The following is a 17,105-nucleotide window of genomic DNA, read 5'->3' as shown; positions in this document are numbered from 1 at the left end:
CGTTTCCACGTCTCTAGCCTTTCCCGGTGTGGAATCGACCTTAGTCGCCCCTTGATTTTTCAGGACTGCGACACTTTGGAAGACTGCGTTTCGTAGACTGCCCTTGAATTCGGGTTTGTCTGGTAGTTCCCGGGACCGGGCTCAGGCGGTGTGCTTTGGTGGGAGTCACAGAAGCCGCGTGCTCTCGGTCCTCTCGGGGCGCACAGTTTGGCTTGTCCCTTGACTGGTGACGTTAACGTTGGTTACTTGACTACGGCGCTGTTTACCAGGCTCCTCCATCGTAAGTGACCCTTCTTCCCTCGCAGTTAATGAGTATTTTGAACAGAAACTGTAAGTTTTTGTTGTCACATTTTCACCCACTAGATTTAGCATTTGTTGTTGTTTCTTGACTGAACTTATTACTGTGATGGTTTTCAAGTGTTGATTTTCTAATTACATTATTTCTATATTTGTTATTTGGCATCGCACTGTAAGAAAATATTCTCTTCTCCCCGTTTATTTATATCAGCATGGGCTCATGAATTCCAGTGAGTCATAGTTATAATTCATTATTTTTATTTTGTCCCAAATTTGACCAGTGGGAGACCCTTCAAGCTGGCTTTTCTGACTTTCACATATTCATAATTTTTAAAAGTATTTCCACGATAATTTTGTTATCAAAATAGTACAAAGGAAGGACATAAAAAATAAAATACAGAGTTTCAGCAGAGACACAGAAAGCCTCAGTAAAGAATTAGGAAATATAAACGACTAAATGGATAGTTTAGAGCAGAAACTACAATAACTGGAAAAACTCAGTGGCCGTGCTCGCAGCAGAATGGAGGGGGCACTAGGAATTACCCGTCTGACCAAGGAGAAAATAGAGCATATAAGTGAACGGAGCCTTAGGGACCTACAAGCCCGCAGGAGGGGAAGCGGGAGGGGTGGGAGATGGAGACCTACCCACCCAAGAAGAGGAGCAGGTTCCCAACAAGATAAATCCCAAGAAGTCTGTGAGACACATCGTAATAACACTTCTGTAAACTAAAGACAGAGGAAAACATCTTGAAAATAGTGAAAGAGAAATGACACCTTACCTGTGAAAACAAATTCAGCGACAGTGAATTTCTCATCAGAAACCTGGAGGTCGGGAGGCATTGGCGTAACATTTTTCAAGGGCAGAAAAGAGCTCAGAATCCCAGAGTCTGTCTGTATCCAGCAAAATAAATCCTTCAGGAATAAAGGGGAAATCCAGACATTCTCAGATGAAGGAAAGTAAAGAGAATTCGCTTCCAGCAGACCTGTCCTAAAGGGATGACTGAAAAACGAACTCCTTAGGTTTAAATCCAGCAGAACTTGTTTAGGACGTGTGTGCCGACAGCTACAAAATGCTGCCGGAAGAACTCAGGGAACTCACAGAAATGGAGAGCTGTGCTGCGCCCATGATTAGAAGGCTCAACGCAAGAAATGTTAATTCTCCCCAGATTGATGATAATGCAGTTCCTGTCAAAATCCTTGTAATATTTTTAATAGATGTGATTATTCTAAAAATAATATGGGAATGCAAAGGAACTGGGGTGTAGCTAACAAAATTCTGAAAAAGAAGAACAAAGTGGGAGGAGTCATCTGATTTCAAGACTTATTCTGTAGCTGCAGGAATCAAGCCTGAGGGTATTGGAGTGACTGACACATCGATCAGTGGAACAGAATAGAAAACCTAGAATTAGATCCAGACAAGTACAGCCAACTGACTTGTGACTGAAGAACAAAAGCAATTCATGGAGGAAGGGTCGTCTTTTTGACAGGTGATTTCAACATAAACCCTTAACCCAAACCTCAGCCCTTTAGGAAGAAGACATACCGGACAGTCTTCAGGATGCAGGACTTGGGGAGCGGTTTTAAAACGTGACCCTACGAGCAGAGTCCATGAAATTAAAAACTGGTGAGTTAAACTATTGAAACTGTAAGAGAATGAAAGGACGAGCTGCACACTGGGAGGAAGTGTTCGCAAAGCACGTGTCTGATTAAAGACGCTTCTCTACAGTGTGTAAATCTTCAGACTCACCCCGAAAAAAATCCATCAGAAAATCCGAAAGAAGGGAATAGACATGTCGCTGAAGAAGACATATGTAGATGGCAAATTACTAGCCATCAGAGAACTACAGACTGAGCCTATGTGAGATATCAGCGCACACCTGTCAGAGCAGGTAAGTGTAAAGCGACGGACGGGCCAAATGCTGGTGTAGAGTTGGAGAAACTGGATTCCCGTACATTGTTCGTGGGAGTGTAAAATGACACAGCAGTTCTGGAAAGCACTTGGAAATCTCTTTAAAAACTGAGCGTGTGACCGAGCAGCCTCACTTGCGTGCGTGTACCCCGAGAAATAACGATTATGTGCTTTACACATTATAGATGAGGGCCCTTTGTCAGATGTGCGCTTGGCACACATTTCCCCCCAGTACGGAGTGTATGGTCCGCTGTACGTCCCACGTGTGAATGTTTACAGCAGCTTTAATTGTGATAACCCCAAACTGGAAACAACCAAAAAAATCCCTCAGTAGGTGAATGGTTAACAAACTATGGTCTGTCCACACCATGGAATACAGTTCATCAATAAAAAGGAATAAACTATTGATTCATACGACAGTTTGGATGGACCTTAAGGGCATTATGCCGAATAAAAAGTGCCCACCTCAAATGGCCGTGTACAGTGTGATCCCACTTGTCTGGCATTCTGAAAATGACAGAGTTAGAAAGATGGACGACAGGTTAGTGGTTGTCCAGAATTAGGAATAGCTGGAGGGAGCAGAGTAGATACGCCTGCAATGAGGCAGCAGGAGAGAGTTCTTGGTGATGAAATAGTTCTGTATGTTGATTGCAGTGGTGGTCACATGAATCTGCACGTGACAGTAACATGACATAGAGATGTACATGCACTTTATATGAGCATCAATTTCCTGGCTTTGCAAGAGTGAGCCAGTGGGGGAAATTCGGTGAAGGGTACATGGGACCTGTCTTTCCAAATTCCTATGAATTTCTAACTCTTTTAAGTAGAAAGTTTAAAACAAAAGGGAGGGATATTATAATTGCCATAGGATCTCAGGGGAGCAAAAATTACCAATATCAAAAATAAAACAATAGTTCAAAAAAAATTGGGAATAATCAAAGCAGCATGTGGTTTTAAATAAAAGCCTGTTTTTCATGGATTTTAAAATGGAAATCAGAGGAAGGGCCATATTCCAGCTGTTTAAGCAGAACTGTCATGTTAGTGAGGGTTCAGGATAAATTCTCGGCCTCCGGCCAAGTCCTGCGGTCACGGATTGTTACTCTGCAGAGATCTCACACGTTGTAATTACTTATTTGGGTGATTGTTTAATATTTCTCTCTACCATTCAGTTGTCAGTGTTCTGTGGCTCAGCAGTTGTGTCCCCAGTTTCTGTTCCAGTGCCTGGCAGCACTTGGGAAATATTTGTTGAACGCGTTAACCTTGAAATCAGTGACTTAGTGAAACTCTTCAAACTAGAACGAAGAAGAGCTGGTTACGGAAGTGAAGACGTAGGGGGATCAGATGGGCCAGACAGGTCCGTTCAGTGTACCGGCGAGTGGGGCACGAGGCTGAAGCTTTCACAGGTGGGGCATTTCAAGATCGGTTCCGTAATGCTGCGTTTTCTGAAGGGTACCGGATCGAGCCGTGGATGAGCGACGTACGCGGCCACAGAAACGTAAGAAAGCTCAGGTCAAAGCGGAGACCCGAGGCGTGTGCCGCTGGTGTCCGCCGCCTCTGGTGTGGTAGCCACCGCTGCAGACCAGCACCTGGATGACCCAGGGGCTCGGCTGACGTCCGGGACTCCCGCGTGAAGCCCGCGTCTGGCCGGCAGCGCGCGCGCCTGCTCCGCTGTGTGCGTGCACATCTTCCGCTCCTGGAGTGTGTGCTTGCCAGGGCTCACTTGTTTGTGCTCCCAAGCCTGTTCATGCTGCTGTACTACTTATTTTAATTAGGCAATTTAAGTAATTATTATATAAACCCCGGAAAAGAGCAGGAAAAGAAAGATGATGTTTCCGTAAAAACTTGAATGCTTTGAAAAGATTTGATAAAGGGTAATTACTAAAAATACTGTTGAATAAGGCTTGAACAAGAGAGCTGTAAAATATTAGAGATAAATTATTCTAAAGGAAAAAAAAATAAAAAGATTGTGCATCCAGATCACTACAGTTGTGTTTTAAATTCTTGCCTTATTTTTAAAGCAGTTTTTCAGTCTGTTGGTCATGAAGTCAATTTAGTAGGTTGAAATCAGCAGTTAATAAAAAGTATTAGAACATACCAGAGTGCATTACATCTAGGAAGGAGCATTGTTTCTTGAAACTTTTCTTGAATTTTTTAAAATATTTATTCAATGCATATTATGCACAATGGGAAAATGTGAAAGCTTCAAAAACAAAGCTAAAGAAATTGAAACTGGAAATATTAGAGTATGTATTACAGGTGTGATTTATCCAAGGATGGAGAGGAAACTCAATGGGTGGGTCCGAACGGAAAGCAAAGGTTTTGGTCCAATATCAGAAGATTGGTGAATGAACATATATTTATGTGCTTGCATTAAAGTGACATGTTTGAGGTATGTACATGATGGCGTTATGGTTATTTAAGTTGAGTTTTTTGATTGACCATCCAGCTGCAGATCTCAGGGTAATGGGATAAGTTTCAGCATATTTTATTTTACTTACTTTCCTTTTATGCCTCCTTGTTTTGTCCCCATCCCCACCCCGCTCCTCTGCCACTTAATAGCTAAGTGACCTAAGAGGCATGTCTAGGCCTCAGTTTACCTTTTATGAAATAAGGTTATAAGAGTATTTGTTGCTCTCTTTCTCAGGGGAAAACAATCATTACGTAATGTCAACTCCTAAACTAGACTTAAAATGAAAGCAATTAAATTTGGACTAATTCATGCTGGAGTATGAATGACTGACTGACAATCCCACAGATTTACCAGAAATGGTTTTTTTTTAAAGGTGTTTCTTTTTTTAGGTCAAGTTTTATTCTGATATTTCCGACACAGGACTGAAGGTAGTGAACATTTGAAACCGAGAAAAGCTGCTTGTTGCCTTGTTTTTGATCTGACTGCGCCGTGGCGGGGTCGGCGCAGGGAGCGGTGGTGGCCATCCCTCCCTCGGCCCACCGCAGAGGCCTGGCCCGCCCCCTGGCGCTTCGCCTGCCGAAGGGGAGCCTTCCTCCCTCCCCACTGTAACGGGGCGAGGCTTCCCGTCACCCTGGATGGCTCCGTCTCTGGGCGGCTTCCTTCTTTTGTACCTTCCCTCTCCCTGGAGTGACGATGGGGAATTTTGCAGTGGAGGGGCGGGGGTCTTTCTCTGGACAGTGGCCTGTGAGCATTACAGAGTGATGGCCCCTGCCGGGCAGAGGCCCCTGGGACCCTCCGTTGAGGGGGAGGTGGTTGCTCTGGGAGGTCCCGCTCCAGGAGGCACCTTCCAGCAGACACTTGTCAGCTGGCAGTGATGTGTGGCTCTCCGGCCAAGACATCCTGAGCTGAAGCGTAAAAGACTGCACTGGCATGAGAGGAGATGTGAGGTGTCACTGCAGACGGCACAGAGGCAGGTGGTGAGCTGCGGAGGCGTCGTCAGTGCAGGCGTCGGTGTAAACCTTTATGAAGGCCGGAGAGGAGCGAAAGAAACTCATCGACACCTGCTGTATCCCAGTCACGTTCATCGTCGCTTCTCATCTGTTCCCCCCAGTTAGAACTGGTACAGTCCAATACATTCTGCCTCAAAACGCGTTTGACTTTCGTACCCTGTTCCTTAATATGTTCTTGTTTGTTTTCATGCAAAGTGTTACTGATTGAATAAAATCGGTGCTCTTGATGGCCGTCCCGTGTGTTTATCCTGTGTCTTGGTGTCTCCCCGGCACCGCGCCCCCGTGCCCCGCCCATGGCCTAGTCTGAAGGGGCCCGCGGGGACAGCGCGCTCACGCTGACGGCCACCGCACGGAGAAGACAGCATCGTTTTGCAGATGAGAAAGTTGAGGTTCAGAGAGGGAAGGAAAGCCTTTCTCGCAGGGATGAAGGGCGGTGTCCAGTTTCTCCCCCAGACGCTCCTCACGTGCACTTTGTGATTTTGTAAAACAGAAAAACCAGCATTGTGAGCTCGGTGCCGGTCTGAAAGTTGAGAGAGGTTTTTGGTTTTGTTCCTGGCTGTTACCGACTTGCAAGGAAATCTTTTTAAGGTTCTTTATAAAAATCTCATCTTTCATTTTCTCGTCTGCACGTTGAGCTTAATTTCAACCTTAGCGTCGGCAAAAGTTGCATATTTTTAAGAATCAGAGACCGTCTCTGAACGAAGGCCCGCAGCGACGACATGGCGCCCTTGACCCGGGCACTGTCCTGTGGGTCTCCACATGCTGGGCTTCCACATGCGCTCTGTCCTGATGGCTGCTCTCCTCACGACTCTGAAAACGAGCCGGTGCGGTCTGCTCCTTTATCCGCACCCCGTGCCCACCACGTCCCTACAGGTGCAGCTTGTCCCTAACGAGTCAGATCCAGGCGCCCAGACCGCCATGTCCGCGGCACCCAGTTTCAAACCGACGCCACGTTGTTAGCGGGACGCCAGGTTAAGAGCCACCGCTCTCTGTAGCTCTGGCTCCTTCTTGTTAAGGAAGGTCATTAGCCTGCTTCATGTGGTTTTCCTAAACCTCCTGAATTGTCTGTGACGATTAGAATGGAACGTTGTCACGTCGTAATGCCCCAAAAGTTTGGGGTTGATGTTTTACCTTATAAATTCACTTGAAATTGAATAAATGTATTGTTTAGAAAGGATTTTATACGCACACATAGATACTCATATCCGCTAAGTCAGATGTACGTGAAATACTCATCGGTTCCAGTTTCCATGGCCCACTTTTTGATGATTGCTGTTGGAAGCGTCCGTCTCCCACTTCAGGTCGAGTTTGGTGAGGGACGGCCAGTGCGTTACATGTGACGTTACGTGTGTGTTACATGTGTGTTACATGTGAAGAAGAATTGTGCAGGAGGGCTTTGCATACTGTCGAAGGTAGTTGTGTCGATCCTGGCTGCCTAGCTGGAAAGCGGGACTCCCCTCTGACAGCCTCCGCTGATATCTGAAAAATTCCCTATCAGTCAGGGGCTAGCACCATCTTGACAGCCCTGTATTCTGCCTCTACCTTGCTAATTGTTTCCTTGGGATTATTTGGATTGTGTAGAAAGGTTTTTGCAAATCCTCTTATTACCGCAGTCATTGTTGCCAGCAGGAATAAGATTAAAGGTGCTTAAGTCTGTAGAGTTGTTTCTAATTTGCACGTGTCATTTCAGTGGCATTTTAACAGAACTCTGTCTCTTGTCCCTCCTTCCTCCCCAGGCACTATCTCAAGTTAGGTCCGAGAAGCCAGGCCATTGGAAGAAATCTCATTTTATCCTCCTAATTATTATGCTGGCACTCAGGAGATAATTTTTCCCTTCATGCACTGCCAATTAATATGCAAATGGACTGATAAATATTTATGCAATGATTTAAATTATGCAGGGAGTGCTTTCAGTGTATTCTGTAAATGAATTGTTCGTGGACTTCAAAGTGCTGGCTGCTGTGCTAACGAGAAGAGATTTGCATAAGGCCCTAATCACGCGCATACTGATTAAGCTTCATTATGGAAACTGCCAGCTGCAATCTTTGTTTCTATTTTATTACAAAAAGGGGAACTTTTCATGCTTCAGTTGCCTTGACAATGTCAGTCCTAGCTGGTCGGAGAGACTAAAACTCCTCTGAGCAACCGAAGTTTCCTTATTCAGTTGAAGATTGCTATGGTGCAGCTGAAGTTGTATGTCGCTTCTCCCCCTAATCCACTGTCCACCTCCCACCCTTGTTCTCTTAGATTTGTTAGAAATAGTAGTACCTTCTGTCCCCCACCCCGAACCGCCACCTGCTTCTCCTTGCTCTGGACTGTCTGAACCTCTAGAAGATTCACAGCAATGCTGGACTGCAGCGACAGTGCTCTAGGTGGGTACAGCGCAGCTCTGTCTCACGAGCGTGAATGTGGAAATGGGGGGGCTGACTAAGCATACGTGAGGAGGGGGGAAGCATGTGCAGCAGCAGGTCCCTCCCTGCCACGGGCTCTTCTGGTTCAGAGGATATTTGCAGTAAATAGTGTGGATTTAGAATTCAACTTGAATGGAGGACATTTTTGCTCTTTGGAAATTTCCATCGGGAGCATTTCATGTAGTTCTAAAAACACTCCGAATCTGAAACAAGGTCTAAAGCTTACCTAAATGAAATGTACATATTAATAAAAATGCTTTGCATACTTAGTTCCAGCGTCTTCTATAAAAACCTGAGCACTTGGTGGAAAACGAGGTGGAGCGTGGTCACAGTCCCTCCTGGGCACCAGCGGAGCAAGCTGCGGTCCCACTGGTGATCAGTGTCCAGATTTTAAAAACTATTAACTTCTCAAATTTTGGCTAATGTTGGGCTTTTATTTTTAAAACTTTTTAGAAAACAATCTTAAGTTTCGGAAAGCCTATTTTTAGAGGTTTCCCTGGAGAACGGGGCTTTCAGGGAAGGGGCTGTCTGGCTTGAATATTCAGACTGTCTTTGGTGACTGTGGTTTAAAGTAGGTGGAGGCACTTAGGTTTGCAGACGTAGGGTGGCCCGTGGCAGACTTGCTGTGGAGTTCTGTTTGCGTGCACGCAGAATGGCCGAGACCTCTGTAGGTCGCACCTGGAGAGTCGGATGCTGTGGACTCCAGGACTTTGGTATCTTACAAACCTGTGCACATGCCTCTTCTCCTGTGTGTCATTTTTCCCATTTGAAGAATTGGGACTGCCCCCGTCCCCTTCACAAGGGTGGGATAAAACGATAGTTCTGAAAAGGTTTGAATTTGTAGGCAGAAGGGCCGGCCTGGACCCAATGGGTAGTGAGGCCCGTACAGCACTGTGAGAGCCACGTCGAACGGGTGAGTGGCTGCAGCAGGAAGCCCATGTCAGAAATCCAGTGCCGGAGCCGCAGAGATGCACGGCACAGTCAGCACAGGGCGCCAGAGCGCGGACGCCTGCAGTGCCCAGCAGCGACTGACGTTCGCTGTTACGTCTGCTTGGTCGGGAATTCAAGAAAGGCGAGGAAAATATCTTTTCCAAATATTTTTAGTATTATATTTTAGAATTTGGAATGATATTTATTTTCAAGTAACCGCGAATATTTAAACAGTTTTCTTGTGCAGTTCATCAGAATTTTATTTTTTATTTTACGTGTGAAGTATTTTTGTGAAATGTTTTTGAAGTTCTTGACAGTTCAATAGAAAATCCGTAGAAGATTCATGTAGAATACTTTGTACATAATTTTTAATTTATGGATGTGGAAATTGGGATATGAATCATGCAAAGTCGGGCTCATGGCTTGTTAAGATTTATGCCTGCTTTCTTTTTATGGTACGTGGAAACTTATCATTTTCTATGAATGTTAACGGGGGTCATTATTTTTCCCACTTGCTTTTAAAATGCATCGTAAAGGACACATGGATCAGTGTGTACGATTCATGTTGTATTTTACTACATTTGCTGTGATCTCTGCTGACTTTCATAAGATTTTGGTTATGTCATTCAGAAAGCCGATTTTCACCAACTTGTACACCTGTTCCTTTCAAACCGTGGTATCCTTTCAGATGATATGTAAATCTTTCTGGATAGTGGGGGCGGAGGAAGTTGTAGAGCTACCCTCATTTATGGCCAAAGACATAAGAATTTGAGCCCTTTGAACATCTGGAGAACAAACCAAAGACAGGCTAGAACTGCGCGAGCACGTAAGGCGCCCGGGCCTCCGTTCGCAGGTATCAGGGCGGCAGTCACACAGCCTCCTGCTGGGGAGCGAGGCTGATGGGAGGGGTCCCGCGGCTTCCTCACCCTGTCGCGAGGTGACGTCAGTGGGCAGCCTGGCAGGACTTCTCGCGACTGGGTTTCCTAGTTAAACGTTTAAGCAGATGACAAAACGTGGTCTTCAGTCAAAAAATCAAATGTAATACAGTTAAGTGTTTGTCCTCCACCAACTATTTGACCAGTAGTAAATGGTTCTTAGCCTGGTGCGAAAGGAGGGACTTGCTTGATAGTAAGCGTGTTTGGTTTATAAATTTCCTAAGTTTGAGTTTGCAGTACAAGTAGAATAAAATATATTTAATGTATGTTTCGTTCTTACCCTTTTGAAGAGGGAAGAAAAGACTCGTTCTTGTCCCTTCTCCTACACATCTTCTGGGAGACCTAATGGTGCTTGACGAAAGCTTTCTATTGTGAATATCTTCATTAAACAGATAGCCCTGAAAGGTCGCACCCCACATCAGCAGGTTCATTTGGGATATCAAGGCAGGATAATTTTTAAGTGGACGTAGGTGTGATTCAGCCTTGAAATGATTAGATATGTCTGTTACGCACTGTGGTACAACTTCCTGTGCTGACTACGATTGAGGTGTGAGTGTGACAGAGTCTCACTTTGACACGTGTTCAGTTGTGGCGGAGAGTAAATATGGAGATGTTTTTCTTAGATATGCTTTATTTTATTCTGTTAGGCTGAGTTACTGTCCAGTCTGATATCAAGATTTTCAGTGGATCGTCCTGGTCCTAGTTAATAAATGTCTTTGCTCATGGAAGAAGAAACTGAATTTGGGAATAACATTATTTACTTTGCGAAGTGCTTCCCCCAGCTCTGTGTTTTACAGTGTTCACTCCTTTTACATATCAGACTCTATATTATACATTTTTCAGGTTGGATTTCTGTTCTCTTTCTTGGGAGGATCTTAAGATTCTTTAGAAAGATCGTTTGTGGGTTATGTCAGAGTTAAGGGGATCTCGAATACTTGCGGATAACTCGCCGTTTCCAGTGTTGCAGCGTTGGTGCCGTCTCCTTGAACTGAGGGCCTGAGACATTAGTCCATGCTCTTAACCCTTCCCTCTGCCAGTTTGCCTCCCTAACAACCGCATCCTCAAGTTTTTAAAAACCTCATTCACCTCCGATCTGTTTGCAGACTCGAGAATGAACAATCCGTCAGAAGCCAGTAAACCATCGATGGAGAGCGGAGATGGCAGCACAGGTAAGAGATCCTTCTCAGACCAGCTTTTTACTTAGATTAATGGAGCTAAAAGCCTTTGCTTTAACCGTGACCCGTATTCGACAAAGAAAGGCCAATTTCAGTATGGATTGGTCAGATATAACTCAGTACCCGCAGGAACTGGGATTGTACCTGCTCAAGGTACCTGACTTCTCCTGCAGGTCGCTTCGTCTTTTTTGCTGTCATCTGTCTGAGAACTACAGAGCAGCTGAGAGTGGTCCTTTGGGTCTGGTAGTCTGGGTGTGAATGACGGATTTGCCACTTGCTGGCTGCGTGACGTCAAGCAGTCCCCTAATCTTTCTGAGACTTAATTTACTCAACTATCAAATGGGAACAGCATACTTCATAGGTCATTCTGAGCATTAAAGGAGAAATGTCAAACACCGTGCAAGCCACACGCTAACTGTTCAGAGATCGGTCCCTCTCGTTACAGGCGCCAACAAAATGGTAAATCTTACCCACCCCGCAGTCAAAAGCAAAGCACATTAAAGTTGTGATGATGTCTACGGAGAGTTCAACACACCTAATTCTAATACAGCTTTTTATTTAGTAATTTTTTAAATTACACTAGCTTAAACTCTCTATCAGGTATCAGGGTTTAAACCCTAATCTCAGGGCAAAAACTAAGGCCCCGTGAGGAGCAAGGTGAGTCCATAAAGGTGGATCGTCTCCACAGCCCCCCTCCCACCTCAGCGTGTGGCTCAGACGGCATTTGACCCGTGTCCTCACCATCTGCCAGAGCTGGGACAGGGGCTTCCGCAGGTTCCGGCAAAGGCAGGGATTAAAACGCCCACCAGGGCAGGGAGCTGTGGGCAGGGCACGCGGAGAGCAGTTCTCAAGGTGAGTGAGGTTTGCACCTGCCGAGAGCATGGCCTCCTTGGCCTGTCATTAGAAAATGCCCAGCAGCGGAGATGGCAGGAACGAGCGTCACTCTTGGAGACCGTCTTGTTTCCCAGCCCGCGGGCCCCAGCACCGTTGAGTTGGAAGCAGGTGGGTGGGCCCTGTGCGGCAGCTCCTGCCTGCTCTGCTGTCTTTCGTTCCCAGCCGCTCTGGCCCTGGAGGCGCTTGTTCCTTTTCTGTCTGAGGCGCACGTGCCCTCTGTGAAGCTGGGCTTCGGGCGCCCTGTGGTATTAACAGGCCTCTCAGATTGCTCTGAGTCCGCCATGGGGGCTGCCACGGTGCCTGCTGTGCAGCGAAGGGCAGCGTCCTGTCCTCTGCACTGGGCGACGGTCCCCTCTCCATCGTTTCTGTCCCGTCGGGCCCACCGCACTGCTTCGGGGCGCTGGTCTCTGCCCGTGCGGGAGCGTCGGCCGCCCAGTGAGACGTCAGGGGAGAGTGAACAGGATACCCGTGCGCATCTCGGAGGGGAAGAAGCTGGCTCACAGGGCGGTCGGAGGGTGCCCACAGCGCCCGCCACAGTGCTCTCCCTGGGGTCCGCCACTGCAGAGGCTTCACTGCCACCACCCACCGAGCCTGCGGTCTGTGCACTGCGCACGTCACGTGGTTTCTGTTTGCGTTCTTACGACAGCCCCGCGAGGTAGGCATCGTGACGTCGAGGAAGAGGGACTCGCACAGAACCAGCCAGGAAATAAAGGCAGGATCAGGATGTGCGCCCTGCGCGAGGTTTCTCCACGAGGTTCCTTCCGCGAAGGGCAGTAAAATGACCCTGAGCGGTTAGGCAGCACCTTGTCTGCGTTTAGATCCGAAGCCACTTACGAGCCGTGTAAGGTCAGTTCCGGGCTGGCTCTCGCTCTGTCTCACGGATCCCTTGCCCTGTTTTAATGGGAAAAGTGTTACGTTCACTTGGGAACAACTGAAACCCTGGCCGTCAGTTTCCCGGCTGTCCTTGGCACCTCCCACTGATGTCGTGATCAGCTTAGGGACCTCAGAATACATTTGCGTTCCAGTTTGCACGTGAAATTACCGTGTTTGACACATCAGGTATAAAACCACAGTTTATTCAGATAATTACGTGCTTGCAAATTGATTTTTACTTAAACATAACAGATCTGCAGATCGTTTTATTGTAAAGAATATACGAATACTTTTGTGTGGATTACTACAATTTTAAACATTCCTGGGAAAAATTTTGATTCGTGATATTTTAGGGAGAATGATATTATGAAATTATTTAAGATTATGTTGTGTTACTTCTTTGCCTTTCTCCTACCAGAGTTTGAGTTGCACGGCTCAGCCTGACAGTGCACTTCTGTCAGATGGCCCTAACGCGTTCACAGATCTGGAGTTTAGGTTTGTTAGTCTAGTCATTGCGTAAGTGCTCGTTCTGTATGTAAAACAAAACACTGTGCTGGGTGTGCTTAGAAGATGCTGTCGCGAGTACTGAGATGCCCTCCGTCTGTGAAGTGTTTGCAGAGTCCATTGGGAGCTGAGACAGATAAGCGGATGGTGGGATCAAGAGAGAGTGCGATCATCCAGGAGGAGGTATAGGAAGGTGCCATCGTGGTATTTCTTTGAGGAACTGAGTGCGCATGTAGGCGTCAAGCTCTCCTTTCTCATACGTCCTCCCCGGCTCCCGCAGGCGGAGGGGACCACCAGAGAGGGGGGAGTGAAGAAGGAAAGACACACGACGGAGCCCGGCAGGGGCGGAGGCTGGGGCCAGAGGGACAGAAGGGAGGGCGAGCTTCGAGCCGCACAAAGGCAGACCCCTTTCTCACTGGGGAGCAGGGAAGGACGCACAGTGACTGAAGGTGGCAGTGGCAGTGGGACGGAGAAGGGCGCGAGCGCTGGCTCCCTGGGGGCCTCTCTGTCTTCCTCGTTCCTCATGAAGCTTCTCAGAAGCGTCGCGGTGCTTGGGGGGGAGGCGGGCGGAGGCGACGGGACGGATGGCCGCGCTCAGCCTTTGGGGTTGTTGCTGGTGTGCGTGGCCGGCTGCGTTTTTACACGGACTTCACGTCTGGCTGTTGGAACTCCCGCGAGGTAGGTGTCGTGTCTCTTTCACAGATAAGGGACGCGAGCTCAGGACCGGTTAGTGATCGGTGATTGCAAAGCCCACGCGCCTTCCGTTACCTGTCCCTGCGTCACACTGCCTGGGAGACCGCATGGAACGGGCTTCCTGGCTCAAGCAGAGGGGATGCGTTTCCACATAGTTACTTTTAAGGAACTGATTAAAATCCAAAGAATGAACGAGCTCGTTGAGGGTCAGGCTCAGATGAGAGGAAGGGACCCGGACCGTGCGGCTTCCTAGCCAGCAAGGTTACGCCCCTTCCCGCAGAGCAGCTCCGCCGTCCGAGGTCAGCAGTGAAGAAAATGGGAGATTGGGTTATTTTGCTGAAATGATGTCCTCGCCGCAAAAACCCTCTCCAGACGTGAGGGACAGAAACGACATTTCTCAGAACAGGGTTCTTTGGACGAGGACGCCGCTGTGGACGCTTCCGCTGGGGGTGGGGGGCAGTGACTGCACGCCCTCCTCGTCCCAGCGCTTGGAACCCCGAATCCGCTTTCTGTCCGCTTCCCGAATCTGCCCGTCCACATGTTTCAGGGGAGCGGAGTCATGCAGCCGTCATCCTCTGCCTGCGTCATTGCACTGGGCGTGGTGTTTTCGAGGTTCGCCCTGTCGTAGCGGGGGCAGCTGAGCAGTCCGCGTAGCCATCCTCAGCCGGCGGACACTCGGGCCCCTTCTGCGTCTTAGCTGTTGTGAACGATGCTGCCGTGGACAGTGGCACACAAGCATCTTAGAGTTTTTCATTTCCGTTTTTTGGGGTAAGTAATTAGTAGTGAACTCGCTGGCTGTAAAACAACACAAATTTATTATCTTACAGTTCTGGAGGTCAGAAGGCCTAAAGTTCAGGTGTCGGAATAGTCGTGTGCTCCCCAGAGGCTCTGAGGAGCAGCCTCCCCTCCCCCCGCCCCGCCCCTTCTGCAGGCCCCCTGTGTTTCTAGGGTTATGGCCTCCTCTTCAAAGCCAGAATACAACATCTTCTAGTCTGTCCGTCTGTCTGACCGCCGCTTCCGTCATCGCAGGGTCTCTGGCTCTCCTCCCTCCTCCTTTCTCTCACGGACCATCACGACCCCACCGGGTCCCCGCAGGTCGCTGAGGGGCATCTCCCCTTCTCGGGACCCCCTGTCGGACCTGCGGAATCCACGCGGCCAGGCGCGGTCGCCAGCCGCAGCTCCCGGGGCTGAGCACGTGGACATCTTCACGTGGCCATTGTTCTGCCTGTCACAGTACTTTATCCTGAATGAAATCTGATCAACTATTATAGGTGACAGTTGGAAAAGTAAAAATTGTATAAAGTTTTAGAAATGTTGGCAGGAAAAACCAAAGCATTTTTTTTGATGTTAGGAACTATTGGGCAGATTCTAAAGCCTAGTTCACTTTTAATCGGAGGGCAGATTCCGTTCGTCAGTGCTCCCGACGGCGGTCCTCCGCCCGTGCCCAGCCTCCGCCGCTGAGAAGGGACAGGCGTTTCTGAAACGGCCGGTTCTGGCGTGTGGCTGTGTTGTCTGTGTTCTTTTAAAATCTGCCCAGAAGAGCAACACAGATGAAAATGATTTTCCTCATCTTTTAGATGAGAGCTTTTGGGGACCATCGCCCAATTTAGAGTCCTCTCCATCTATTCGACATGTATTATGAAGTGATTTATTATAATAGTTGTTTTTCGTTAAAATCAGCTAGCCGTGTTAAGCATTTCATCTAGATCATCTCACTTAACCCTCATCCGCACCGTGAGAGGCACTAGTTTTCTCTTTCCGTAGATCAGAGAGTGGGGGCTCAGTCACTCGACACGTCTGAGGTCCACGAAGGGAGCAGAACTGTTCCTTGTTCTTCGAGCTGTTACTCCTCATGCTTTGTTTGCAGTGTGTACTTGGTGGGATCACTGAAGTGGAACAAAATACCGATTTTGTTCTCAAGAAATTGACCTTGTAGAGAACTCCTGTACGGACATGTCCTGGAGGGTTCGTAAGGAGCACGCACGAGTCCGTGAGAGTTCGGTGTGGGGAGAAGTCGTCTCCAGCTGGAGGTTCAGGGGAGGCCCCGGGGAGACCTCAGGAGAAGCTGGAGCTCAGTCTGGGCCTTGAAGGCCGGGCAGGGCTCAGACGCGGTGGCGCTGGCAGCGCGGGGGAGGGGGATCACATGGAATCACCGCTGGCCTCGGTCCCTTCAGATGTTTTCACCATGTCATGTGATTCCTGGGGCCAGTGTCCCTTACCCTCAGAAGGAGCCAGTGTTCCAGTTCCTCAGGTTCAGCGTAGCCATCGCCACCACTGGCCTGTTGCTGTCCTTTTCTAGAATTAATAAAAGTAAAATGATATTATATTCAAAATTTTAAATACAAAATGTTATTTTTTTCTGCTAGTTAACTTTTTTGAAATGTTAAAACTTATTTTAAAGCAGCTGACTTACCTGTTGATTCATTGAATTTATAGTAAATTAAATGTTAGTCTTTTTTCACCTGAATTATGATAGAATAAGACCCTTCCATCTTATCCTTATTCGCTTGATTTTTCATTCAGATGATATTTTTCCCTGGGATAATATCAAAGTCTTTCCGGCAACTTTTTGAAAAGGCCAAAGAAATTTATGAATGTGACCCAGTAGACACTTACGAAGTAAACTCCAGCGACGCTGTCCGAAGTTCCTAGCAGCCAGGGCGCGTTGCTCTGTGGGGTTTCTTAGCGCCGTAGCTGACGTAGGGGAACCACGTTCCCACGAGAGCGTGGTCAGACATCGTTTTCGACAGGGAGCGAGGAAGCACCCCGGTGGGCGGGCCCCTGCACCTCTGCTCTCTGTGGTGGCGCAGGCTCTCGATGTCCCTGTCCCGGCACTGGTTTGGGAAAACAGTGATAGTTTCAGGCGAAACAGCAGCGTTTTCAGGAGAAGCCTCAGACGTTCCCGGGGAGCGGACCTCCCGCGAAGTTCCCGTCAGCCCAGCAGAGCCGTGGAGGTTTCGCACTCAGGGGCTGTTCTCCTTTTGAACGTGTGTTTATCCAGGGCCATTTCTAGGGCTCGGTGCTGTTACTGTGATTGTCATGTTAAGTGTGTCACGCCCTGCGC

The 17,105-nt window shown here is 47.9% G+C and overlaps 1 protein-coding gene across 1 annotated transcript in view; it reads left to right on the top strand.

Annotated features, from left to right (window-relative positions):
* The first annotated feature begins 7,780 nt into the window (after positions 1 to 7,780).
* POU2F1 (POU class 2 homeobox 1) overlaps positions 7,781 to 17,105 on the top strand; it is a 46,295-nt gene continuing 36,970 nt past the window's right edge. Inside the window, exons 1-2 of the mRNA XM_023519923.1 lie at positions 7,781 to 7,998; positions 11,006 to 11,071. Coding sequence (XP_023375691.1) covers positions 7,971 to 7,998; positions 11,006 to 11,071 — 94 coding nt within the window. The 5' untranslated portion in view covers positions 7,781 to 7,970. The remainder of the gene's footprint in view (positions 7,999 to 11,005; positions 11,072 to 17,105) is intronic.

The sequence above is a fragment of the Pteropus vampyrus genome, unplaced genomic scaffold (assembly GCF_000151845.1).
Source record: "Pteropus vampyrus isolate Shadow unplaced genomic scaffold, Pvam_2.0 Scaffold241, whole genome shotgun sequence".
Lineage (NCBI taxonomy): Eukaryota > Metazoa > Chordata > Mammalia > Chiroptera > Pteropodidae > Pteropus > Pteropus vampyrus.
This window is presented reverse-complemented; position numbering and strand designations above follow the sequence as displayed.